Consider the following 27,026-nt stretch of genomic DNA (forward strand, 5'->3'; position numbering starts at 1 on the left):
GTCAATTTTTAAGCAGTTTGCTGGCAGACATAATACTGCATACTGAAGAATTTTGAAGGTTTCTTACCTAGTTCCAAGGATCAGGTCAGGTATGTTGTGGCTTCAAGATAAAAGCAGCAGCCAAAGAGTCTCTAATTTTCAGTAATATCTCTTATGGCACTTGATCAGTCATTGCTTATCACTGGCCATGCTGGCGTGGGCTAACTGGAGCTCATCAACTTCTTGAGGGCCACCAGTTCTCCAGCCCTGTGTTATATACTCTGTGAGCACTTGGGAAACCCCAACTGGCAAAGCACCTTAGCCCTAGTGATGAAGCTTTGAGGTAAACTGTTATGCACGTGGGTGAATTAAACACACATGCAAGCAGAAGGTAGGTGCTAGTCATTTTTTAATTAATCATCAATTGAAACTGAAATAAGGACAGAGCGAAGGACATGGTGTGCCAGGAGCTAAATTTCAAGCGGGGTGGGGTGTGGAATCGTATACAGTTTAAGACCTGAAACTTAGAAGAGGTAATTTTGTAGAAACTTACAGTTCATGCTGCTCTCCTTTATCAGGGAAGCCTCGAGTGGCTGCAGTTAATCTAGACAGAAATGGGACAGAAAGTAATATACAGTTATACACGTGAAACTCAAAAAATTAGATTATTATGGAAAGGTTCATTTCTTTCAGTAATTCAACTTAAAAGGTGAAACTAATATATGAGATAGACTCATGACATGCAAAGTGAGATATGTCAAGCCTTTGTTTCTTATAATTGTGATGATTATGACGTACAGCTGATGAGAACCCCAAAGCTGAAATTGTTAATTTGGGTTTCTCATCAGCTGTACGCCATAATCATCACAATTATAGCAAATAAAGGCTTGACATATCTCGCTTTGCATGTCATGAGTCTATCTCATATATTAAACTCCAGTAGCTAATGAAAACAATTGCTTACATAAATGGACTTTTCCACAATATTCTAATTTTTCAAGTTTCACCTGTACACTGATGAAGACCAAAGTTCAGACCTAGCAAGTGGGAAAGTCAGCTTATAAACAACTGTAGGATTAGCTTTTTCCATGTCACTGTAAATTCAGCTTAGGTTTTAAGTTCAAGTAATTGTATGGAGTTTCAAGAACTAAGGCAGAGTGGTGACGTGTGAAGGCATTACTAACAAAAGTTAACAAGTAATTTCATCCATCTATAGTTGGACTGAAAAGTGAAAATGCTAATATTCTAACAAAAATATGTGTTGCCCTAAGATCAGCTGCTATATCCAAACATGGGAAGGTTGCCAATATAATTCCAATTTTTAAAAGGCAATTCTGGAAGTAGCAGGCCTTTTGTTCCATGTAAATTGGTGGGAAACATTATTTAAGATAAATTAATAAACATTTAGAATAACAAGTATTGCTGAGGAAGAGCCAGCATGGCTTCTACCAGTGCATGCTCCATCTGTATAACCTTTTGAGAGAGTCTTAATAAGCATGTGCTAGGGGTGAGTCTGTAGACACTGCCTACTTACGACTTTCACAAAGCTTTCAGTGAAAATCCTCTCCAAAAGTATCTGGGTAATATGCCATCATCCCTGACCCCTGGCCATGGGCTAATGGGAGCTGGTACCCAACGGCATCCACTGAGACACATATTTAACAAGCTCAAGATAAGATGACAGCCTATTAAGGACCAATAATGAATTTAAGAATAAATGGACAGAAGAAAATAAATGGACTGTTCTCAAAAAGCGGAGCCCCAAAAGATCTGTAATGACACGTCTGCTTTTTAACTTGTTCATAAATGACCTAAAGTTATGGGTGAACAGAGTGGAGGCCAAGTTTGCTGATGACATCAAATTATTCAGGTTAGTAAAAACAAAAAACTCCAAAACGTTCTCTCCAAACTGAGTTAAAAAAACAAATGTGTGTTAATGTGAATAAAAATGTTGTACATTGAAGCAAAAAAATCCAAACTTCACATTTACTGTATACTGATGGATTCTAAGCTAGCACTAGCTATACAGGAAGAAAATATTGAGTTCTGATGAAAATGGTGACCCAGTATGCAACAGCGGTGGAAGGCGTGGATTTATTAGTAAAGGGTATTAAAAAACCATGCCAATATCATAACGCCTTCATAATGCCCATTTGGAATGCCAGAATTCTAGCCACTGCATCTGAAAAGGGATATTGTAGAACTGGGGAAACTGCAGAAAGGGGGAAATCAAAATGATCAGGAAAATTATATGACAAGGTTACAGTGTTTGGGGATTTTAGTTTATATAAAAAAAGTTTGGAACGACACGCTAGAGATTTATAAAATTGTACATGATATAGAGCAGGAACGTCCAGCTCCCAAGAGACTGCAATCTACTCACAGAAGAAAAAAACTGGCAGTGATCTACCCCTTTTGGGGGGGGGGGTCATCAGGTCTCAAAAGTAGTTGAGCTTTTTTTAGGAAGGAAAAGGGAAAAGTTGCTGACCAACAGATCGCTGAGTAAACAATCTGCCTCACAGCGAAAACTCTCACTTCCGTTTCTGCAATCATGCGAAAATGGAGGAGGGGCAGGGATGAATACTATTATGCCACCGCAAAGGAAAGGGAGCCAGCGATCGACCAGAACCTCCCGGGGATTGACCAGTCGATCACAATCAACCCGTTGGACATCCCTGATATACAGAAAGTACATAGAAGTGTTTCTGCCTCTCGTAATACTAGAATCCAGTGAAGCTGAATGGTAGGATATTCAAGACAGACAACAGGAAAAAGCCAGGTACTTCACAAAGCATATACAGAATTCACTTTTACAAGATGTGGTGATGGCCCAGAAATATTTAAAAGATTAGACAATTCCTAGAGAATAAGGCTATCAATTGCTACTAAAGGTAAAGGGACTCCTGACCATTAGTCCAGTTGTGGACGACTCTGGAGTTGCACACTCATCTCACTCTATAGACTAAGGGCGTTTATCCGCAGACAGCTTCTGGGTCATGTGGCCAGCATGACTAAGCCTTCCTGCCAGAGCGGTACCTATTTATCTACTTGCACTTGGATGTGCTTTTGAACTGCTAGGTGGGCAGGAGCAGGGACCAAGCAACGGGAGCTCACCCTGTCACGGGGATTCGAACCGCTGCCCTTCTGATCAGCAAGCCCTAGGCTCAGTCGTTTAGACCACAGCACTACATGCATCACCCACTATCAACAGCTACTAGTAATGTTCTATCTCCAGGATCAGGGGAAACATGCCTCTTAATAGCCTCTGGGAAACAACCAGAAGGTTGGTGGTTCAAGCCCACCCAAGGACAGAAGTGGGCAGGATTCATGCATTGCAGAGGGGTGGACTAGATGACTCTTGGGGGTCCCTTCCAACTCTACCATTCTATGAATAGCAGGACGGAGCTACTGTGCCCATGTCTTGATTATTTGCTTTCCACAGGCATCTGAATGGCTGCTGTGGGGAAACAGGATGCAGGACTAGATCCAAGTTTGGTTTGATCCAGCAGGGATCTTTTGTTCTTAATGTTTCTAGGGGGCAGGAAAAGACAGGCTTTTATCACTACTGTAATTGTTAGAGCTAACTGTGTAAGTGCAGTTGCTTAAGGTATTGCAACATGTAAAAGCTTGTTCAAGCAAAGTGTTGTGTAAAATGTTGTTGGTTTTTAAAACATCCTCCTTATAGAGCTACAGCCCCCACACAGCCATCGTTCATTGTTCACTGAAGCCAAAAATGTGATACGATACATTTAAAATGCATGTTAGTAATTGTCTAGGAATTTTCATGACATAATTGGAAATTGGGACAAAGGATACTTGCCAAGCGTTTTAATTATTAAAAGTTAATACAAGGGATAGGTCACTAAATACTCATGGTTTTATGGATGCTAGGAGTGAAGTAGCCTCAGCTAAAGGAATGTGGAGAGATGCAGCACAGTGGTTTTGACTGGCATACAGAAATTTGCTTAGTGCACTTTTTTTTCTTCTATGGAGGCATGTTTCTCCGCATAGTTTGCAAAGGCCTTTTGTAGGACACCCTAAGTAGAAGTGGCAAGACAAGCTCTGGATTTTAGGCAATAACTACCCTGACAGGGAAAATATAGGCATGTCCCTCTGCCAAGCTTTTATGAAGTAATAAGGGTGCAAGTTCCTCTGAGATGCATGTTCATTGTGTCTTGATTGGGTTAGCACAAAATCCACCCATCATACACACACTCTGTAACCTTAAAATACAAACTGTAAAAGCTGCCTGTATTAACCACATATTGCAATTGAGGAGATGTAGATGAGGTTTGGCTTAAGGTGCCCTACAGATTTCATGGGAAAGGCAGAATTTGAACCTGAGTTCTGCTTCACTGCACAATCTCTTAGGTCAAACTTCACACTGTTCATTGTGTGGCAGCAGTCATATCAGGAAAATAATAAAGGGCTGGGGGAGGGGGGTGGTTTTCAAGGGACTGCAGCATGCAGGGAGAGGGAAGTTTATTTGTTCCCTCCCTAGCTATAGTCCTAAAAAATAAAAACACCATACATTGCAAAACAAAATAAAAATTTAAAAAAATTCCTTCCAGTAGCACCTTAGAAACCAACTAAGTTTGTACTTGGTATGAGCTTTCGTGTGCATGCACACTTCTTCATCCCATACATTGCAGTTAGCCCTTGAAAAGAGTTCCCATTGCACTAATTAGAACTTTTTCCCTAAGGCTAACTGCAGCCTGCGGGAGGGGATTTTTGTCAATACTGTGGATGGGAAGGTTTAAAACGATTAAAATGCTCACCTGCATCTAGAAGGGGTTCTCCCCCCCACTTTAAACCTGGCTGTGTATGCTAGCCACACAATGTGTTACTTTGCCTCTGGCTTCTGTGTTATAGTGAGTTAAGGAATGCATTTTTTTTTACAAGATCTTCGCATCCCCATAATCAGCTGACTAAACAGGGATGCTATGAGAGAGGAGTGCAGCAATAATCGTACTACAGGTCTTAAGAACTGCAGATACCAGAATAACTGCATTCAACCAAGCCCTGAACTTTTCACCCTGTAAACTCAGTGGCAGACACTGTCACTCAAATCAATCTCTTAAACACAGTAATTGAACTGTTAAATTATTACATAGTCATGTCTAGATGGGCTGTTGCCCATTACAAATTAATCATGTCTGGTGTAGAAGATGGAATCTGGCTAGGTTTACATGATTAATTTATTATACATTTATATGGCCATATCCAACACTCTTAATTCCAATTTGCTAGTTGTAGCCATTTCTCTGATTATTTAAACACAACCGCGCACAAAATGCCTATTAGCCTACAGTTTTAATTTGCCATCCTTCCTTTTCTTCCTACCATGGCTTTCATTCTCACAGCTTTTTAGTTTCATTTAGCATCACAATACCTCAGGTGTGGTGACATGTCATCACTTCAAGATGTGAGTTTGAGAGAAAAGTTCTGAACTTTAAAAGCAGTTCCTACAGAAATGCCATTTAATTCTTACCTGTTTCTAGCTGAGACAGGGAGGTAAAAGTTAACAACAGCCAAAACACACCAGTTTGTGAAATCTTGGTTTTTATGGGACGAAATGCTGCCATTCATTTTTTCCTCATCTGATTTTCTGAAAAGTGACAAAATAAGATACCGGTAGTTACACAATGATGCACCATCTCTCAGGTCACAGTGACTTAGTTGCTCTTCCAAGCCGAATGTGCTTAGTACATCTTAGTAAACAAGATTTGGGGAGGGTGGACTGGCTTTATACAGTCATTATTTCCCACCCCCACCATTGTGTTATTTTGCCATGCATGGAGTCACATGTGTGAAGCGCTACCATATTAACATGTTTCTGTATTCCATCTCTGCATAAAACATATTTGGCATTATTCTGAAGGTGGCTGCTTGCGTGTAGGGCTTTCCTGGGAAAGCTTCCCTGACTGACCAACATTCTGGTTTCCCATATTGGAAACCCTACCCATGAACAAGGCAGCCAGACTAAGGCTGGTTGGGAAATGTGTGTCAGGTATTATTCACCATCCATGAGGCCGGGCTTATCTTGTGCTTGGCCCCTTGCCCCTTTGAAACTGAATGCCTGGAGAGGTTTTTATGTGTGTCACATGAAACATGAAATCTAGGCCAGTGAAGAAAAATATTGTTTAAATGCTTAATGAAAACAAAACTCAAGTCAGAACCAAATATATATTAAAAAGTATATTTTCACATTACTTTTTCTTTAATGAACAAACATGCTTCATTTTGTACTAATGGCAAAGCTCCAAGTAACAGACATGTCCAGAAATAAATATGTTGTTTTTTAAGTACTTAAATGAATGGGACATTTATTTTGTTTCTCTTTCTAAATCTTCTTAATTTATGTTCGTCTTCTGAAAGAGAAAACAAACAGCCTGATCTGGATTTCTGAACTGAATAAATTGAAAGAGACAAAATCCTTGGGTTGTTAGCTTATGCTTTTATCATAAATTATATTAACTAGATTTATATTCCAGTCCTCCAGGGTTTAAAATAATTGTCATGTTATGGTAGCAGTCAAGGACATGAACATCGTGATGGCAATAGTCAAAACTTCTTTCTTTAATCAGTATTATATAAATAAATGAGATTTTCCCTTATTCGTTTTCGTTGGTTGCAGCATTTTAATTTTCCACATTCTCCAGAATTAACAAATCCTTAAATGCTAAGCTGGTTCCCAATAAAAATGTAGATTTGTACATCTCTCGATAATTAGTTATGAATTAAAACAAAGAATGTCACAAAGCATTCATTGTTATGTGAAGAGGTACTTCCCCTTGTCTGGGACATTATGATCCTCCATCTGGCCCTGAACGCCATCACCTCATAAAGATCCGCTCTTATTTATCAATATGTGCACAAAATATTAATTTCACTAGGAAAGTCATTTTTTTCAATTCTCCTAAAAGAAAAGCAATGATGTCTAAGATCAGATGTCCCAACCCAGCTAGGGGCCGGCCACACACTCACACACAGCACCTTACCCCCAATCCAATCCAACAGTCAAGGATTCACATTCTTAGCTAGTTTTTTGTTATTTTAAAATCTCCCTATTGCTACTGGTGAACTGTTTAGGTAGGTAAGCAAAAGTTAGATACAATCTTCAACTCTTTCCATGACAAGCAGCTGGTTAGGGCAATCTCAGTTTCTGTTACCTGGCCACCACTATGAGCACACTTTCAGGGCTACTGGGTATAGGGCCAGTGCCTGGTGCAGCCCAATAGAACTCCAAACAACCCCTAAGATTCCTCAGTGCACAATGAAAGGAATGAATGCACCCACAGCTAAGGTTCAAGATGACTCTCAAGGCAACACGGGCAGTAAGCTAAGCCAATCAGACACAACCTTTGGTATTGCAGGGCCAATGAAACCAGCAACAGGGCATGTTGAGGCGGCTTGCTGCTCCGGTATTCTCATTGACCCCACAACCCTAAAGCTGGTACCTGAATGGTGGAATTCACCGCTACTTTCACCTTGGCTCTAGCAATATTTAAAATTAAAATGCTAGGCAGCTGAAGCCTTAACGGAGCTTGCTAGGACAGCAATTTGCAGAGAGTGTGGGCCAGCAGACTTGCCAACTTGCCTGCCTGCCTCCAAGACAGAGGAAGGAGGGAGAGAAAAGTGTGGTTGCTGTCACTCTTCATTAGCTTTGAGGTAACACTTGCAACATTAAAATGTTAGCTTGGACATTCCTTAGGGTGCCAATCTATCCTGTATGTAAAATCTACATGAAACCGCTGAGCGGGGTCATCCAAAGTTTTAGAGTACGTTGTCAGAAATATGCTGATGACACGCAGCTCTACTTCTCTTTTACATCTGCCAGTGTGGCAGCAGATGTGCTGGACCTTTGTCTTGCCTCAGAAATCGACTGGATGAGAGCCAACAAACTGAAGCTCAATCCAGATAAGACTGAGGCACTGTGAGTGGGTGGTTCCCTAGATGGATAGGAGGTTGCCTGTTCTTGATGGGGTTTCACTCCCTCTAAAGGAGCAGGTGCGCAGCTTGCTGGTACTTCTGGATCCGTTGCTATCATTTGAAGCTCAGGTGGCCTCAGTGGTGCAGAGTGCCTTCCATCAGCTTTGGCTGGTGGCCCAGCTGCACCACATCTGGGCAGGGATAATCTAATTTCTGTCGTTTTATGTTCTGACAACCTCTGAGCTAGATTACTTCAACACATTATACATGGAGCTGCCTCTGAAGACAGTTCAGAAACTTCAGGCTGTGCAGAATTTAGCAGCCAAGTTGCTCACTGGGCAAGATGGTTTAAGCATATAATGCCAACCCTGGTCCAACTGCACTGGTTACCAATTAGTTTCCAATTCAAAGTGCTGGTTTTGACCTATAAAGCCTTAATCGGCTCAGGATTGCACCTCAAGGGCCACTTCTCCCCATATGAACAGACCCGGACCCTGCAATCATTATCTGAGGCCAATCTTTGTGTGCCTTCTCCATGGGAGGGCTAAAAGGCGGCAACACAAGAAACAGGGCTTTTGCAGTGGTTCCCTGCTTGTGAAATGCTCTCCACAGGGCAGCTCACCTGGAGCCTTCATTACATACTGTATCTTTAGGCACCAGGAGAAAACAATTCTTTATAACCAGACCTTTGGCTAATTAAACAATCCATGGCCTTTTAAATATGTTTGTGGGAAGGAGGTTATTACCTTATTGTTTTTAGTATATATTTTGTGTTCTCATTTTGTATTTTCATATTGTGAACCCCCCCCCCCCGAGATCTTTGGATGAAGGGCAGTCTACAAATATAATAATAACAACAGCCCCAACAACACACCTTTCTCCAGGGTAGAGTCTATCTTTGAAGGATTGATATTGCTATCTTTGTAAGATGGAAGGTGCAACTCATTTGTTCACTTATCTCAGGGGTGAGACACCTGTGGCTCTCCAGATGTTGGTTGGACTCCCAAAGCCCTTCAACCCAGCCAAAATGAGCAATGGTCAGGCAACTTCGGGAGAATAGACCAAAATGACTAAAAGGAGCTCTTTCCCACAAACAGAGCATGTCTCTGTCTTGCATTGCTGCTGCTGCAGCTATGCCTCACAGGGATTTATTTGCTACATTAAAGAAAACAGGTACATCTGAATCTCAAAGCAACGGATACAGTGGGCGATGAGAAGGTGCACTTGGCCTGGCAGGCTCATCATGCAGTGATGTGGTCACCTCATGCTTTTAGGAGCTAGAAGGCAGGCTTCTGGGACGAGGTTGCTAGGGAAGGAGAAAATGAGATAGGAGAACTGAGAGCATGAGGGCATTGTGGGAAAAGTGGTGCGTTAGTGGCAAGGAAATAAAGCATGGATGAGCAGCTAGGTAAGCACTGGGAAGTGGGAGGTCACCTTGACCAGCCCCCCCCCCCAACCTGGCAATACCTCTTGCTCAAATGGGTTTGCCTTATGTTATGAAGAGCTGCTGTTTGAGAAAGACAAGCCGAAGTCTTTGGGGCATTAATTAAATTGCTCTTTTGTATTGGTTGAAGCGGCCTGAAGAGCTTGCCATGAGCTTGGGGAAGAGGGAGAAGAAGAAAAAGCTTGCTTAAATCTACTTCAAGTTTGAAAGGACACAGGATTGCTCCACACACACACCCCACACACCTTCTGCCTCTCATATCACTCCCTCAATTAGGTTGTGAAGCCTCTCTTCATTTTAAGACATCCTTCACGTATCTTATATTAAAATAGGTTATTTCTTGAATTAATTGAAAGGGAGAAGTGGGGTGAATTTATAAAGCACAGAGCACATTTAAGTGGCCGACTACATCCAAGCACCTTTTATCCTTACAGTAAAGCAATTAATCACCATAAACTCATTTTGTCTAAAAGCAGTAGCAATAGATTGTTCCATTTAAATCACTTTATTGTCCAGTCTGATGTCAGATCACCTAAATAGACATGCTTATAAATTCCCTGTATGGGAACATTGTATGTTTTGAAGGTTAGTTAGGATGGGAATGTTTTGTGCCAGTTGCTGGCAAGAGCTACATGTTTTAATTTCTGCAAAAATTATACTTCCGAGGTTTAGCAAGATGGGTGGCGCACATATAAGAGTCTGTTTTTTTGTTTTGTTTTTAATTGATCCTTATTGGTTTTACAGATGTTACATATAAGAGTCTGAATGGGCAAAGTGACAACCTAAGACCTGGAACAAGATGCACTCAGGATATGTCTTTAATAATAATAATAATAATAATAATAATAATAATAATAATAATAATAATAATACTCTGTTTCAGTCTATGAGCAAAAATCCACTCCTCTCTGTTCTTGCTCAAGCCTACTGAATGAGCAGCTAATGGGGAACCAAAGCAACATTTGGTGAGATCGTGACAAAGTTTAAAGGTTTGAAGCAGAAGAAAAGCATTTGCAAATTATACTTACATATTGGCAAAGACTAGATCTCATCTGAGTCGTTTTACATTAGGTACTGGGGAACCTGTTGCCCTTCACGTGTTGTTAGACTCCAACTCCTATCAGTCCTGGCCAATGGTTAGGAATGATGGGAGTTGTAGTCCAACAACATCTGAAGGGCTACAGATCCCCATACCCTAAGCCAGTGTTTCCCAACCTTGGGCCTCCAGCTGTTTTCACACTACAATTCCCATCATCCCTGATCTTGCTAGCTAGGGATGATGGAAGTTGTAGTCCAAAAACAGCTGGAGGCCCAAAGTTGGGAAACACTGCCCTAAGCAACACCAAAGACAGATGAGATAAAGAGGGTTAATGCTCTGGAGTTCAGTCACACCCGGTGGCACTTTTGGATGACCTCAATATGTGCCTGCAAAAAACAAAGAAATCTTCACTCTTGGCTAGTGTTCTACTGGGCTACAGTATTGCTGAGGTTGGCAGTAAACTTTTATTCTGTGATCCTAAAAAAACAAATAAGCCTTTATAATCAGAATATTTTTGGGGGGAGGGGTCGTTCCTAGAGATATCATTCAGACCAAACCCCCTCCCATCATAGAGTAACTGCAATAAATCAATTTTTAGAGAAAGTTGCAGCAGTCCTGTACTGTTTGAAATGTTTTTCTTCTTTTTTGATTAACAATTGCATCTGCAAGCTTTTGTTCTTGATGGTGACAAAAAGTGACAGGCTTCGCATGAAGCCCCATCACTATTTACTACAGCAGTAGAAATCTGGCAAATTATTTTAAAGCAAATAAACACAGCTGTATGAAACATTTCCCTAGTTTCTTCTACATTCTACAAGCTGGAACTATTTTTTATTCACTCCCCCTCTCCGAATCTCATTTTAAACATTTTTCTGTCAAATGCACTGAAGTTCAGCCAGGGAAAAACATAAAACCAGTCTGGAGAAAAATTGTATAAATTTGCATCTGCAGAGAAAGACTGCAGACAAGCTGGAAAGGATTCAGGAGAGTGTCACAAGAGGAACAGGTCTCCAAGGCAAGTTGTGTCAAGACAAGCTGAAGGAAGTGGGTCTGTTTACCCTGGAGAAAAGAAGATTAAAGGAGGCATATGCTGGCAGTTTTCACATATCTAAAAGGATCTCAAAAAAGGAGAGAGAAGGAAGTGGTACAAATTGCTAATTGCAGCCACTCAGAATAGGACAAAAAGCAAAAAAAACCACAAACCCCTACAAAAATTGAACTACAGGAATATAAGTTAAGCATCAAGAGAAAAACATCATTTCTGTAAGCAGTTCAGCAAAGGAGTCAACTGCTTGAGCAAATCATGGGGTCGCCTTTCCTAGAGATTTCAGTGAAAAAGCTAAACTGGCAACTATTGGTGATGTTCAGATGTATTAGGTGGAATTCAATGAACAAACATTCCCATCTGTCCAGCTTGGCAGAGAGAACGATTCCCCCCTCCACTCATTTGCTGGTTCTGGGGTTCTCCCGATCGCAGCAAACCAATTTCAGGGGTGCACAGGGAGGAAAGCTGCATTGCACAAGCAGAAATCCTTCCCGTTCTTCCACTGACAGAATCTGGCCCAGAACACTGGTGGTTGTGTTCTGCATGGTCTACTATCGAAGTCTCTCATGCAGAGTTATTCAGATGTTCCCCGTTTTGAAATTTGCAGGTGTAAGAATTCCAAAGTACAGTTATGTCATATTGCCTCTTATGGGTCATTCTCCCTTACTATTCAGTTTCTCTTTATAGTTGCCTGGAGGTTTTCTCCTGAAAGGCAGGGCAGTAAATAATCTAAATAAACATACGTAACTCATGGAGACCAGGTTGGCCCAGTAGACTGGGTCTCTGGAAAAAAATGTATTCCAGGTCTACTCCTCCATTGGTTCCCAAGTGGGTAGACCTGCTGTCCACCTATGGGTGGGAATGGCATCCAGATAATGTATTTCCACTCATTGCTGGAACCCTTCTTCCTCTGGCCCATTTTACCTCCTCCAGCCTTTAATTAATAGCAATGCTGCTACAATCACCTTCACAGCCTCCTGACTGCGCTTCCTAGGTTAACAACACTGAACTTACACTTTGGGATTGTCATACACTGCCTTCCTCCTTCCTTCAGAAAAAAAGTTTAACAACACCTGGTTACTTTCCAGGACTCCTTTAAGTACCTACAGAGTCTCAGCCACATTCCTGCAATATGGGTACAATGGTGGACTTTACCTGCACTGGCGTTTTTTAAATCTAATTTTTAAAATCAGAAGAAAATCACACACAGAGAGAGAATAGGTTAGAAAGATAATGATGCATGGAATGGAGAAAGCAGATAGAGAAAAGTTTTTCTCCCTGTCTCATAATGCTAGAACTAGATGGAGAAACTCCCCTAAGAAAAAAGGTTGCAACATTTAGGACTTTTAAGTTTAGAAAAAGGTGACTAATAGGCAACATGACAGAAGTTTCAGGACAGATAAAAAGCAAGTACTTCCTCATGCAGCACACAGTTAAACTAAGGAACCCTCTCGCACAAGAGGCCACCAGCTTACCAGTAGATGGCTTTAAAAGATGACTGGACAAATTCATGGAGGAGAAAGCTATCAATGGCTGCTAGTCATGATGGCTATACTCTTGCCTTCACAACTGAAGGCAGTAATGTGTCTGAATACCAGCTGCTGACCACTAGAGGGGAGAGTGCTCTTTGGCTTGAATCTTGCTTGAGGGCATCTAGCTGGCCACTCTGAGAAGAGATGCTGGACTATAAGGGCCATTGGCCCGATCCCGCAGGCTCTTATGTTCCTGCATTCTTATCTGCTTTCCTAAATGCCAGTCATTGCTATGACTTCACTACCTAGAGACACTGAAATAGGGGTACAGTCTTGTTCTCACTAGGTAAGGACACCACTGTTCTTCCGGGAGATGTAAATAAAAGTCTTCCTTCCAAATTCAGGTAGAGAGAAGAAGTGTTTGAAATCTGAAGCTGGCTGGCAAGAAGCAGCCTTGAGGTGTAGTTACATTTGGGGGGAATTAATGCCTGCTTTCTTTCCACTTCCTCTACCAATAAATGGTGTGTGTGTGTAACAAAATATTACAATAACCCAGTAGTTTCTCCTCAGAAAGGTAAATATGAAAAACTTTCTCTGGAGGTTAGAACTGCTCTGGAAAGCATCCTTAATTTTTTAGCAACTTTCTAAGAGGAGCTTCTGAAAAGTAGTAGAGTTTTAGATGAAGTCATGACAATATAGATTTTTTTTTCAAGGGCATATACTTTACTAATCTATTTCTCCACATTAAGTGGGAGGGGAGGGAAACACTGCAGTATTAGCTGAGGGAGAAATAACATTAGCTTTATTTAAAGTTCAATCTAATTTTACCTCATTTTGTTCTCAAACCCATGAAGATTACAGATGTTTGGAATTCACTCACGCCCAAAGAAATTATGCAATCTATTTGTGTAAGTATCTAAGGATTAATATTTGTAGGCACTGATCCTTTTTGCGTGAGTCAAGCTAGTAGTCGAGAGAAATGGCCAGTCTCTTTTTATTTGCTGGTGAAATGTAAGTATAATTAAAGACGGAAGGTTCCAGAAGGTGGACATCTTGTTCAAACAACTTTCAAACACCCTACCACAGCTTAGAAGTTTTTATAATACTCAGCACAGTTTTTTGACATTGTATTAACTGCCAAGCAGCCAGAGATTGCAAGAGCAAGCCCACTGCAAGTTTCCTTTGCTTGTTATTGCCCTTCCCAAGGAGAGGCAGGAAAGACAAAAGGGCACCTTCATGATGCAAGAAAACTAGACTGAAGAAAATACAGCCTTCCATGGGAGTCAAATAATAGTATTGTTCTTGTGACATGACTCTGCTCCACCCCCACCCCCCACCCCACCCCAGCTGCTTCTCTGGTTGCTTCTCAGTGAGCATCAAAGGAAAGAAGAGGGATGCCAAGCAAACACCCCAGGAGGACTTCTTCATAGGTCTTCCCTCTTGACCAGGCTACAGTGAAGGCTATGAGGGCTATCTTCAAGTGCTATTTGGTAAAGGAACAGAAGAAGATGGGCAAATGAGTATCACACTTGTGATGCAGAAAACACCTACAGCATAAAAAGCTGGCACAAGACGAGTGGGGAGAGTTCCATGGCCAGTACTTCTCCATTGTGCCCCCCACCTGAATGACCTAGTGCGTGAGCAAACCAGGAGAACCTTCAAAACAGATCTTAGGAGTGCAGGAAACAGGGGTACAGTCTAGTAAAAAAGCTTGAACTCAACCCATTCGGGTTTTACACTTTGAACTAGTTCTGGAAACACGCCAATAACCAGTGCACCTGTTATAATAAAGGTGTTGCATTTGTTAACCACCTCACATGCAACAGTACTCTGGCAGTTGCACTCTGTACAGAACTTTGGTATAACAACATCTGGAGGGCCCCATCTCTGGTTAAGCCATCTTGCCTTGGGTTTATATTTCTGTGAAGAGGATGATCTCTGTGGGTTGGTCTTAACACAATCCCTGGCCAGAACCTTGGAACTGACATAAACAGTGTTAGAAATGGAGATATGAAAGCTAGGAGCTAAATGGCACCTTAAACCTAGGTTATGGGAGCAACAATGGAATGTCTAGGCGTGCTTTTTTTAATAACTATTTTCCAGTCTTCAGAGAGTAGCTGGAAGTGGGGAGGCAGAAAAAGGTCCTCCTTTCCTTCCACTCTCTTAGGCGCAGTACTGCGTCCAGAGCTCAGATACTGCTCGCACTAATGAAATTCCCTGTCGCAGTATGCGCCTAGAACAATGGGAGTTTCAAACACCGGCCACAAACCTCAGGGGTGAAATTTTTAATGCAGTGCACTTTTAGATGCAGAATCTAGACAGAAAAGACCTTCAATATAGTCCTTCTATAATACCTGCAGAGTAGTAAACCATGTCCCCACATTTCAAACACCTGTCATTAATTTTTCTTTCCGTATGCAAAAATGTACACAAAGTGTCTGGAACAAAAATGACCTCAAGAAGTAATTTTGCCATTAGGTTACAGATAATTTTCACATATTGGAGAAACAAACAAACAAAAATCCAAAATTAAAAGGTGATCTGTTTCCATGGGAGATAGTTGTTAGATATTTGCTTCTTGATACAGGACCACCTGGATGTACTGAACTGGAAAAACTGTATCTTACCTTCTGTCACCCCCCCACACACACACACACACTTAGGATGTTGTAACCTCGATTTCTATTTTCTTGAGTGAGAGAGAAGGAACAGTTGAGATAGGGACAGAATTCTGGGTTCTGTACGCGCAGTAAAGTGTCTTCACAGAAAGCTTTCTGTCTTTAGAGATCTACTGTGTTGCATCAGATCTCTATGAATATCTGATGTGACTGTCTATTGGAGTGCTTTAAGCTCTGCATTCACTTATGCTCAACCTGTACATTGGTAAATAAATTCAAATTTTACAAAAGGCCATAAACTGCCAGTGATCTTTTTCCCAATGAAACCAAACCGGGGCAAGTACCCTACTCATGTAACTTCTTCACCAGGAAGAGAAGAGGAGCAAACCTAACAGTATGAAAACATGACTATGGCAGACCAACACGGCTACCTACCTGTAACTGGAACAAACAGCACACAAAAGCTCATACCAAGAACAAACTTAGTTGGTCTCTAAGGTGCTACTGGAAGGAATTTTTTATTTTATTTTGTTTTAACAATATGAAGTGAGCCATATGGTAGCTCACTGGGAGTGCACACAAGAAGAGCACTGGTGACTCAAAATTAAAGACCTATCTAGTCCATAACCCCCTTTCCCAGTGGCCAACTAGAGGCCTATGCTAAGCCCACAAACAGGACTTCAGCATGACAGCCTTTTCCCGCTGTTGTTCCCCAGCAATTGATATCAGAGGCACAATGTCTCTGGTCTTAGAAATAGCATTTGGCCATCACTGGAAGCTTCATCCTCCATGAAGTTGAACTTGAAGAAATTCCACACATTCCTGTTGAAGTTTTTCCGTTCATTCCTCTTTGCTGCCTTCAACAAGGAGGAATTAATGATACAGAAATGTTATGTGCTTTTGAATGTGGAGCCAATCCAGTTTTATGAATTTGTGCTAGTGAAATGGATTGTGAAAGTTATTTATTTAGGAAGAGAGCCCTCGCCCCTCTGTCAAGAATCCAAGCCCTTGGCAGGATCATTTCCTGGAGATGAAATGGCTCCTTTCCAGATTGTGCCTTGGCAGAGATTTGGGCTGTGCTTGGCCCTATGAGATTCCTTCTTACAGGGCATTATTTAATCAGTGACTATAATGATAATGTAATTATTGTACTTAATGTCTCATATTTTATACTGATCATTTTCACAGATCATTGATAACAGTTTTATAGAGCTTTACATATTTGTTTTTACAAGCTGTTACACAAAATAGGCCTCTGGAATTACAGACCTTTGGATAAACACCCAAAGAATTCTGTAATAGAATAGACATTGTTTTTGATCTAGGGATCCTCACATTCAGTAGCATGGAATCTGAATTTTAAGCATACGGGATTTTTGGTAGTTAGAAAGGTTCAAACAATTATGTACTCTTGCACATGAGCAGCTGTGCTCATTATCATGCCCTGTGGATGCCCAGGACGGAGGTGAGAAATGTTACATTAGCCGTCACCAATCTTTGGAATTTTGAAAGCACCACTCACTCTGATTGCTTTGCTCCCTCTCGCTAGTTTTCACCAACCTGGTGCCCTCCAGTTATTGTTGAACTACAACCAGCCAGCCATGCTGTTGAGAATTCTACTCCAACAGCATGTGTTGTGTAGGGCATTCCAGGTTGGCAAAGGTTGGCTTAGCATGATGTCTGGATTAGCACTTGTGGCTTGTTTCTCTCTAAAGCACAACATAAAGCCAATATACAACTGTACTTCAGTCGGGTTGGGTTAAGGCAACCTCAAATTGCCCCAGGTTGAATTGGGTTGACCGTAACAGAGCTGGGACTGTCAAAAGGTGAGTGAAATGCATGGACCTCCTTCTCACCCCCTAACCAGATTTAATTACGGTTTAAAACCTAGGGTTGGGGACACAAAGAGACACACACAGGCAAACTGCATGATTCAGAAGACTGTGAATGCAGATGGCAGGGCAAGGAAAGCTATAGCAGTGATGTCATGATTTATGGCAATCATTTCAACAATTTCAGATAGCGATAAAGCAGAAATAGTATATATGCAATGAATAAATATACAGCCTTTTTGATAGCAGATCTTAGCTTTCAGTACAGCAAAGGAACACACACTTTGGAATACTGGAACACTCTGTTGTTAAAGTAAACAAGGGACACATTTAGAACTAAGTTCATTTGTCAAGTTGACAGGGCTTGGAAGCTCCCTGCATGCAAAATGAAGGAGCATCTGGCTATCAAGAATATTTAAGTTCTTGCCTAGTTATCTCTCTTATTCTTTCATCTCCTAAAATGAGTGAAAGATGTTAAGAAGCATCACTGCAGAAAGCAGAAACAGGTCCTCCAAACTCTGCTGAGGAGTCCATAGTTTTAGAGGCAAGACAATGAAAATCAAACACCCGGTAGGTTTGGTACCATCGATGGGCAAAGTCCTCAAAGCTTACCCTCGTTCCAAGGAAACCAAATGCTGGGTAAGCACCTGGAACCCCTGGAATCTCACACCGCTTGGTGATTGGGGTGGTGTGCAACAATATTATAATTTCCTGTGGCATCAGTTTCTTACTCCCCGAACTGCCATGCTAGCTGGAGAAGAAAACCAGAGCTGTTTTTAATTATAATTGTGTTTATTGTTAAATCACTTTGGGAGGTTTCCTAGGAAGCAATTAATAAATGGAAATAAATACATGAATAAATCTGACCAGCTGATGTCAAGCCTTGGGGGTTAGTAATGGTGAGTCAGGAAATGAGCTGTCTTCCTACTTTCTGCCACAGGTAGCAGGCTAGCCATCTAATCTATATATACTTTGTGGGTCTCCTCCTATCTGCAGTTTCAGCAGTAGCCCCTATACTGATAGCCTCCTGCAGATTTAGCTGATCATCCAACTTTGAAGTGTCTCCCCCTTTGCTTTGCTTTTATTTTTTTTTACTAAACCTAATGAAGCTTTGACAAGTGTCTCTGAAGAACTGACATACATCTTCTTCCTGGCTCTGTGACCTGCAACTTAAGATACATATGAGCTACTTAGACGTATTGTTACTATTGGTCAATTATTATTTGAAAAAATTGTGTATTATTTACATTAATTTAAAATAGTTGTGCTGTGCAAGTATCACCATCTTTACTCCAAAACAAGCCCCCCTCTTTAGTAATACCTCTGTCATAATAAGTGGGTTTGGAATCACAGGCTTAGTTCTGTTTAGAAATAGAATGATGCTGCTATTAGGGGCACAGTTGGAGACAAAATCAAGTAGTGTGGCTGGGCCAGTAGTCTGACTTAGTACAGAAGTAGCTAGGGTGTGATGTGCTTTGTTTCACAGAAGTCAAACCTAAGTATTATGGAGAAATATTTGGGTGGGACCTAGGGATGGGTATATTTGGCAGTTTTGGTTTCTCTGTTTCTTACTTTTCCCCCATCTTCAGTTCAGTTCCCCACATTTCCACATCAGTTTTTGAATTCTTTTTAAAGAAATTTCTCATGGGAATTCACCTGTATTTTAGTGCAAATTTCTCCTAATACACACAACTTGTATGCAATTTTTGCAAAGGTACCAATTTTGGAAAAATATATATAATGAAATTGTGTTTGTGTGTGTGTGTTTATATCTGTGCATGTTTATATCTGTAAATTTTATGTACCCCAGTATACACATTTTTGTACACATTACTTGACTAGAGAACTACATTTCAAAATTCAGAGAAGTGTAAATTTCAAAGGATGACTGGCTGTGTTTTGGTTTGATTATTGATTTGGAAAGTATGTATTTGGTAGGTTCACCTTTAAATGTAAACTGAATTTAATTTCTTCCCCCATTCCTGGCAGCATCTCTTTTCTACCACATCAGAGCGATACAGCTCTAGATGCCACTGTTTTCCATTTAAAGTGAGAAATTGATTTTGCAGCAAGAAACACACTCTCTTCTCATTTCCATTGCTTAGTATTTTCACAACTAATATATTAACAAATAATAATTAGATTTAAATAGAAATGACCCTTATTTTGTCTCAGAAACGAACAAATGGTGTCAGAGTACAATCTGTCCACAGAAAGTCATGACCTTTGCTGCCCTGTAAGATTCTGTTCAAATGTGGAAGCATGTCAAAAAAATCACTGCATTCTAAAATTGGCTATTATACATTTTTTTAAAGTAATAATAGTGCACAATTTGTCCAAGAATGCAGTACACGATTGCCTCTTGGACAAAACACCAATAGCAATTAACATTAATAAAGAGTCATAGAGCTCAATGTTAAAACAGCAAGCGATCCCAGCCAAATTGTAATCATGTCTAATAGCAGAAAGGACATTCAGCTCTCCTCATTTACCAAAGACCTTGACAACCTTTATGAAGGACTGTCTTGGAAAAGAGACGGTGACCTCCTTTGTGTTCAAGATTTTTTTCTTTCCCCGCCCCCAATGAATATATGGCTCATTAATCAATGTTATAAGACAGCCAACCTTGAGATGCACTCATTTAATATGGAGTCAAAATTGTCAACAGAAGGAGGCCCTTGACATCTTCCTGCCCGCCTTTGGTCCATCAAAAAGAGGAAATAAAGATTTAGATTGATTGATGGGGTTGGCTGAATGTCAATAAAGCTGGCTTCCTGCCAGTGATTATAATTTGTAGCCCCCATTCCTCAAATAACTTGTGTTTCAGACAAGAAGTTGGCAGGAGACACAGGTCCTGATCCAAGGAGAACAAACATATACACTAAAGCAGGCTTTCTTTGTCTATAGCTTGAAATCCAAGGTTGGGTCTTCACAAAACAGAAAAAGGTCACATTGCAAGGCGTGCTTTTGCATGAAATCTCTGGATTGCCAGAGAATGACAATCCATCAAGGACTTGCTCTTCAGCCAAAAGTTTTGAAATTCTCTGTGAAAGAGCTGCTAAATAACTGAAGACTGAAGATAAATAACAAGTGGTTCTGCCTCAGCCATCTTCATGATTTTAAGACAAAATTCATAATCCTAAAGGAAATAATAGATGTACCAATTTGAGCTGTCTTGTGCTTGTGCAGCCAAAACCGGAGCACTGATGCACAAAAGTACCATAAGACTCAAGGTAATGCTGAGGTACACACCAGTGCAGGGGTGAAAATGTACAGTGCAAGGGTGAAAATGAAAATGGGAATTCCAAAATAATTCTATGCATAACTCCAAGGCATGAATGTTGAGAGATTGGAGAGTGAGGGAATGACAACTGGGTGGGAAGGGGAAATAGAATAAAGAGGCTGGATATATGATCAATAAACCCACACACTCTGGCAATCAGAGATAACTACTCATTCTCAGGCAATTGAAATGTCTTTTTAAAGCAGTCAGCAAGCCTTCTGCTATAGTATTCCATAGGCTCCAAATCAATGCAGAGTACTATTAATACAGTGGTACCTCGGGTTAAGAACTTAATTCGTTCTGGAGGTACGTTCTTAACCTGAGGTACCACTTTAGCCGCGCAATTTCTGTTCTCATCCTGAAGCAAAGTTCTTAACCCAAGGTACTATTTCTGGGCTAGCGGAGTCTGTAACCTGAAGCACCTGTAACCCGAGGTACCACTGTAACTGTACTTAAACCACAAATCAGCAATCCTGCATCACATCTTTGCAAATTGGTTATCACCTGTGTTTATCTGAGGGAGACGGTTACCTTCAAGCATATTCTGACTGGCGGACCTTACTATATCAAACAAAACATCACTTGCAGGTCCTGCAATGTAATTTACATTCCTGAGTGGAAATGTCTATGTTGTCATGTTCACTATGTGTGTAAAACAACAACTGATCTACACACATATTTTAGGAAGCACAAATCTACAGTCTTTAATGAAAAACTGGAACAATCAGTTGCAAAGCAGTTCAATTCAGATGACCACAACCAAGCCGTCTCTGCAACAGTGATGCCATCTGATTCAAAACCACTGGAAGTAAGAGAAAACTTATGGAGACCTAGACTTGATACCTTACTACCATATGGCCTAAACCCTGGGGATAGAACCAAAGATGCCCACGCCTGCTTCGGTTGCAAACACACAGATGTGCAAATCATTATGGTTTATTTTCTTTATAAATAATTTCCTTTGAAGCATCTCAAGGTGATGGCCCAATACATTAAAACATATAGAAAAGAATGCATACAGAAAAAAACAATTTCAAGAATAAAACAGTTTAAAAATACATACAGGTACAGTATATTTTTTAAAAAATCCAATACAGATACAGATTGGAGTAAAAATCTCCACTTGTAAAGCTTACTGAAAGGGGAAAGTCTTCAACAGGCAAATGCATGTGTAAGCTATCAAAGGGCTCCAGTGGATGTAAGGGGGATACTAAAACATGGAACCAGCACTAAGTATAGGTTAGGTATCTTTTAAAAGTACATTGAACAGTAAGTATTCTTGATTGTACTTGAATGACTACCTATTTTGATATTAAAATTATCCCTTAAATTAGAATCTTATTATTCCCTTCTCTTTAGGAAAGCCAGAGGCCACACTATTATTTTTATAGAGCAGGAAACCCATACATGCTCCAATGAAATAGTATTCATTTGGGCATTTCATTTAATTGTAAATGGTTTGATTAGAATATTCCATTACTTATCTTATTATTATTCATGCGGACTGATTCCCTATTATGCTGTTTATAAAAGCTTTATGAGCTACGTTTTGCACATAGTCACTATGTTGTGCTTGGATGATATGCTTGTGACACATATTCCAAAGAGTTATTTTCCATATAAATCCTACAGATGTTGGATTATCACCACCTACTTCCAAAGGGGTTGTCTGTTCAGCAGCATAAGAAAAAATCTAGAGACGCTTGTGAAATACATTCACTGGTGTGGCAGTATGATGTTAATGTCTGGACTCTATGAACTGCTTAGAAAACAGAAATGAAAGACTGATCCCAACGGTATTTCAATGGTTCAGCAGAGTATCTTGATGTTGCTGTACCAGTATCAGACACCAGATGGGATCTCTGCCACATTAAATATCAATGAGTGAAAAGGCAGGTGGCAGAGGAGTAGTGGCACACAGGTGGGGTGGAGCTGCCCTTCCAACACTAGCCCCATTGCTGCTTAGCAGGACAGGGCTGAATGGTAGTAAAGTTGGGGCTGCGACAGTGCACCAGTGAGAACACAAGATTGGTGGTGATCCTACTGATGCAATCACATGACCATGATCTCCCCACTGCCTATTTATTTATTTATTAAATTTATATACTGCTCTATACCCTCAGGTCTCAGGGTGGTTCAACCGTTCTAACCATGTCCAAGTAAACAGCTGTCACACCAGTGTCAGGTGGTTGGCTATGCCTCACCACACACACAGACATACACACAGAAAGATACTGGAGTGGGGACACCACACTTACGGAAAAGCTCTTGAAACAACTGTGACAATTGTTTGGTGCAACTCTCACTGTGATAATTAGGGTACAACATCAAAACATGTTATAGTGCCATTAATATGCCATCCTATTTTCTCAACACCAGAATAAGGTTTATCTCCAGGTATAGTGTAAATGGCTCTGAACTCTTAGGACAAGCTGAAAAATAATTTTAGAAATAAAACAGAACGTGTTCGTCAGTACCAACTTTTCCCATAAGCAGCAGCAGAACTGCTGTGATGTGCGCTTTTATTTCCCCATGTCTTTTAGATTTTTGTTTCAATTCTGTTGGGTTGCCAATTTACTTATTTAATGAATTATTTGTTTTAGCTAGCTATTGTTATATATATATTTGTATGAAAGCCACTCTAATAATAATTAATTAATTAAACTTTCTAGTCCTTGTGGCTGCAATAAGGAGTCTGGGTAGTGGAAGCAGAAATGCAGTAAGACCCTAGAATTGGAAACAAGACATAATCTGGCTGAGTTTCCAGTAAGGTATTTACATGTATTGTTCTCCTAAGCCTTGTCCACATGAATGTTCTTGGCTGTCACACCCTCTACTGTTCACTCTGCTCTGTTCTGAGGCTTTGATGTGTCTCCAATGAAAATAAGGGAACTGCACAGGACTGACCCAATCATGAGAGGTAATAAGACCACTTAGATGGGGGGGGGAGTGGCAAATTGGCACACGCCTTGGCCCTTCACTCACATCACTATCGGCCACCAATGCTGCTGATGCTGCCAGTGCTATCTGCCACTGACTTGGTGAGGCAAGAAGTGCCCTTTCCACCTCTTCCTTGCTGCTTCACTCTGAGGAGGGACTCACCTGGCCCTTCCTCAGAGCAAAGCAATAAAGAGGTGGTGGAGGGAGTACTGGATAAACCATTGGTGCCACTGCTATTGTGGTGGTGGCAAAAAAAAAAGTCAACGAGAAGGAATGGGTGCGCAGGGTAGAAGATGACACTGGTGCCACAAGGAGAACTGGAGGGAAGCAGAGCCACTAACCACCCCCAGCCACACAACTGCTTGCACTCCCCCCAGTGACAATCTGGGAAAGCAATGGACTTTCAATTCCGTGGCTCTGGAGCTGCTACCAAAAAGAAAAGCAGCAACACAACAGAATTACACACTTAAGTTCACTGATTGCAAAAAGGATGGGCATCTTTGGATTGGCTTGTGGACAGTGTATATGAGAGAGGTGTGCTTCAACACCAGGCAATGATGTCCTGCCGCCCTCTTCCTCTTTGCAAAGTGTCCATCGTTAGGAAGGGAAAGTGCCAAAGTTGCCTTATACAGACTCCAAGAGCAAAACACTTGCATCACCTGAACATATATTACTTAATTTATACATATACATATACATACACACACACACACACACACAAACACACACACACACACACACACACACATATATATATATATATAATACACAGTCATACCTCTGGTTGCGTTCAGCACGGGTTACCAATGTGCCGGACCCAGAAGTCCTGGAATGGGTTACACACTACTGTTTTTTAAAAAAAAGTGGGGGAAAGAATCCTCACAAAGCAGCAAATAAGAACCCATATTAAACACACCCTTCAGTCCAAGGCTGGTCCAATAAATATTGTTATCTAAGGCAAAGGACAAAATGGTGCCTCCCACTCTCTTTCCCCATATAGAAGCCAAATGGAGTAGCAGTTTAATTTTAATTATCACTGGGGAGGGGACACTTTATCCTGCCTTAAAGGAAGGCAGTCTGACTTAAAGAAGGAACCCACCTGCAGCTTAGCGCTCCAAATGCCTGCCTGCTGCTCCTCATCCCTCAGCACCTCCTGCTGCAGAAGCCAATGGTAGGGCCGACTCTGCCTATGTCCTCTTTGCTCCCCTCTACACGGGTAGAGCAGTTCATGAATAGAAGGCAAGCAGACAGGTAGGCAGACACAGATATTATTGTAGGCAGGGCTTTCTTTTTAGTGGGAACTCACGCGAACTCAGTTCCAGGACCTCTCAGGTGGGAGCCATTGCCATTCTAAGAGAACAGGTGTTTATTGTGAGTTCTGGCACCTCCTTTTCTAGAAAAAAAAACAGCACTGATTGTAGTCACCTTGAACTCATACGCCTTTTAGTGAGAAAAACTAATGCACAGCACCTACAACTCGTGATGCCGCTATGGAGGAAGCCTCGCTTGCAGGGCTTCCTATACAGTAAGAGGGATTAGGGCTCTGGTTGCGCCGACTATTTCCCGCCGGCGCCAGTCGCACGAGCCTCAAGCCGTGCTTTGAGTTGCCGCGCCAACATCCCTCGTCCGCCTCTACACGCTACTTGGGAGTCGCCCCGCGCAACCAACACGTGCCAGCTCGAGCCGCACAAGGCTCTGCGTTCCTTTCCACGTGCGGCGTGCGCGCGCAACCTCCCCCCCCCCAATCTCCCAGCCCGGGAAGAGGTTTTCCGCCAGCACCTGACGCCGAACGGCGTCGTTGCGCATGCGTTGCCGCCCTCTCTCCCACCGATCGACCCGCCCACCTCTCCCAGGTTGCTTAGCGCGACTGACATGGCGGCTCCCTAAGGCCGCTTAGTGCACATGGGTTAGACTCGCCACGCGTCAAAAAAAGAAAGAAAGGAAAGGAAGCGGCTTCTCCTCCGTCTCGTCTGTAGAGCAGGAGCGCGCGGCTGCCTGCGAGAAAATGCGGGCGTTGGAGCGTGTGTTGCTGAGGGGCTTCCCCAGCGCAGCGGAGTCACCGCGGTGGAAGCAGAACGAGGCGGCTTCGGCTGCAGGTAAGGCTTCGGCGAGCCAGAGCCAGCCTTCGTCGCTTATCCTCAGGCGCGCGTTGCCTCTCGCCCTGGCAGCGGGGAGGGAGCCCTGTCAAAACTCACGGTAGGGCAGAGGGAGGGAGGCGGCGCTTCATCTGCCGGCAAGGCTCCCTTTCCTTCATCCTGCCTCCCCTTGCCCTGGTACCTCCTTGAGTGGGAAGTGGGAGCAGTATCCGCGTATGTCTCCCAAAGGGAGTAGTCGCTGGAGTTATTTCATTGCGGGGCTGCCTGGCAGTCGTTGGAGGTGCTAAGGGTATCGTGCTGGGTGAGAGCCGGCTGAACCTAGGACATCAAGCTTAACCCATCTAAGAGGCAATTGTCAGTGCTGCCTGCTTGTGTTCCGGGATGGATAGGAGACAAGGAGTCGTGGGGGCGTGGAGAGGCAGTGAGTCTGACCCTCCCAACAATCAATGGGTCTCAGTGTCACTTTTTTTCCTCTCCCCCGAAAAATAAAATGGAGGTTTCACGTACTTGAGCTTCAGTAGTGGGTAGGAATGTCGCTCGTTATGATAAAGACTGGCCCTGGGATGCTGGGGCATTGCGTTGCTTTGCAAATGATTGATCTCCCCAGTTTTTGCTAACCTTTATTATAACTTAAATATGTCATGCAATTTCACGCTTACTGTCTGACCGTTACAGATAGGTTCCGTGAAGCCGCAAAAGCCTTTAGTGATTCTCTTCTCCGTACGTAGGTTGCCACAGAGACTATTTCCAGTTCAGAATTTTCCTGATCATGGAATGCAATAGCCACGTATTAACAGTGCAATATTTTGTAAACCTCCTCATGAGATGCGCTTGCATGACAAGTTGCTTTTAACTGGTGTTTTGAGCAGTGCTGTTTTTCTAGAAAAAGAGGTGCCAGAGCCCACCATGAGCCCCTCTCTCATTCTCTTTAGAATGGCAATGGCACTCACTTGAGAGGTGCCAGAAAGTTATTCCTTAACTTTGGTTATGCTATTAGAGGTCTGTAAAGGTGACAGTAGATATCAGGTTGGATTTCTAATATAGAGGCCGAGTTTGGATTATCATTCAAGCTTTCAGAAATATTGGTTTATGAGCCTATGAATGAGCATTTGGCCCAAGCACTCTCCCTGCTTCTTCCTTTCTCCCATTGCACACTGGCTTCTGTGTGAAATCCAGTTCTGTAGCTACTGTCCTAAACTACAGTTCCCTGCTGCATCCAAGCTGGGAAACTCTGCATAGGAGCCAACTCCTAAGGGCCAAGGTCCCTTTGCCCCTCCCAAAATAAAATATTTGAGGGGGCCAGGGCCCCCCAAAGTTGATGAACATTGCCATTCAAATGCTGTGAG

The 27,026-nt window shown here is 41.9% G+C and overlaps 1 protein-coding gene and 1 long non-coding RNA gene across 2 annotated transcripts in view; one reads left to right on the forward strand and one right to left on the reverse strand.

Annotated features, from left to right (window-relative positions):
* Window positions 1-230: 230 nt before the first annotated feature.
* On the reverse strand, window positions 231-24,890 carry LOC117044720. The gene is made up of 3 exons (XR_004426318.1): window positions 24,684-24,890; window positions 5,471-5,587; window positions 231-303 (listed from the first exon to the last, which is right to left on the reverse strand). It is a non-coding gene; the product is annotated as an uncharacterized LOC117044720 (long non-coding RNA).
* A 618-nt stretch (window positions 24,891-25,508) lies between these two features.
* The window catches only part of TTC27 (tetratricopeptide repeat domain 27), an 89,853-nt gene continuing 88,335 nt past the window's right edge, over window positions 25,509-27,026 (forward strand). Inside the window, exon 1 of the mRNA XM_033144485.1 lies at window positions 25,509-25,680. Within this exon, the coding sequence (XP_033000376.1) occupies window positions 25,590-25,680 (91 nt within the window). The 5' untranslated portion in view covers window positions 25,509-25,589. The remainder of the gene's footprint in view (window positions 25,681-27,026) is intronic.

This window comes from Lacerta agilis, chromosome 3 (assembly GCF_009819535.1).
Source record: "Lacerta agilis isolate rLacAgi1 chromosome 3, rLacAgi1.pri, whole genome shotgun sequence".
NCBI lineage: Eukaryota > Metazoa > Chordata > Lepidosauria > Squamata > Lacertidae > Lacerta > Lacerta agilis.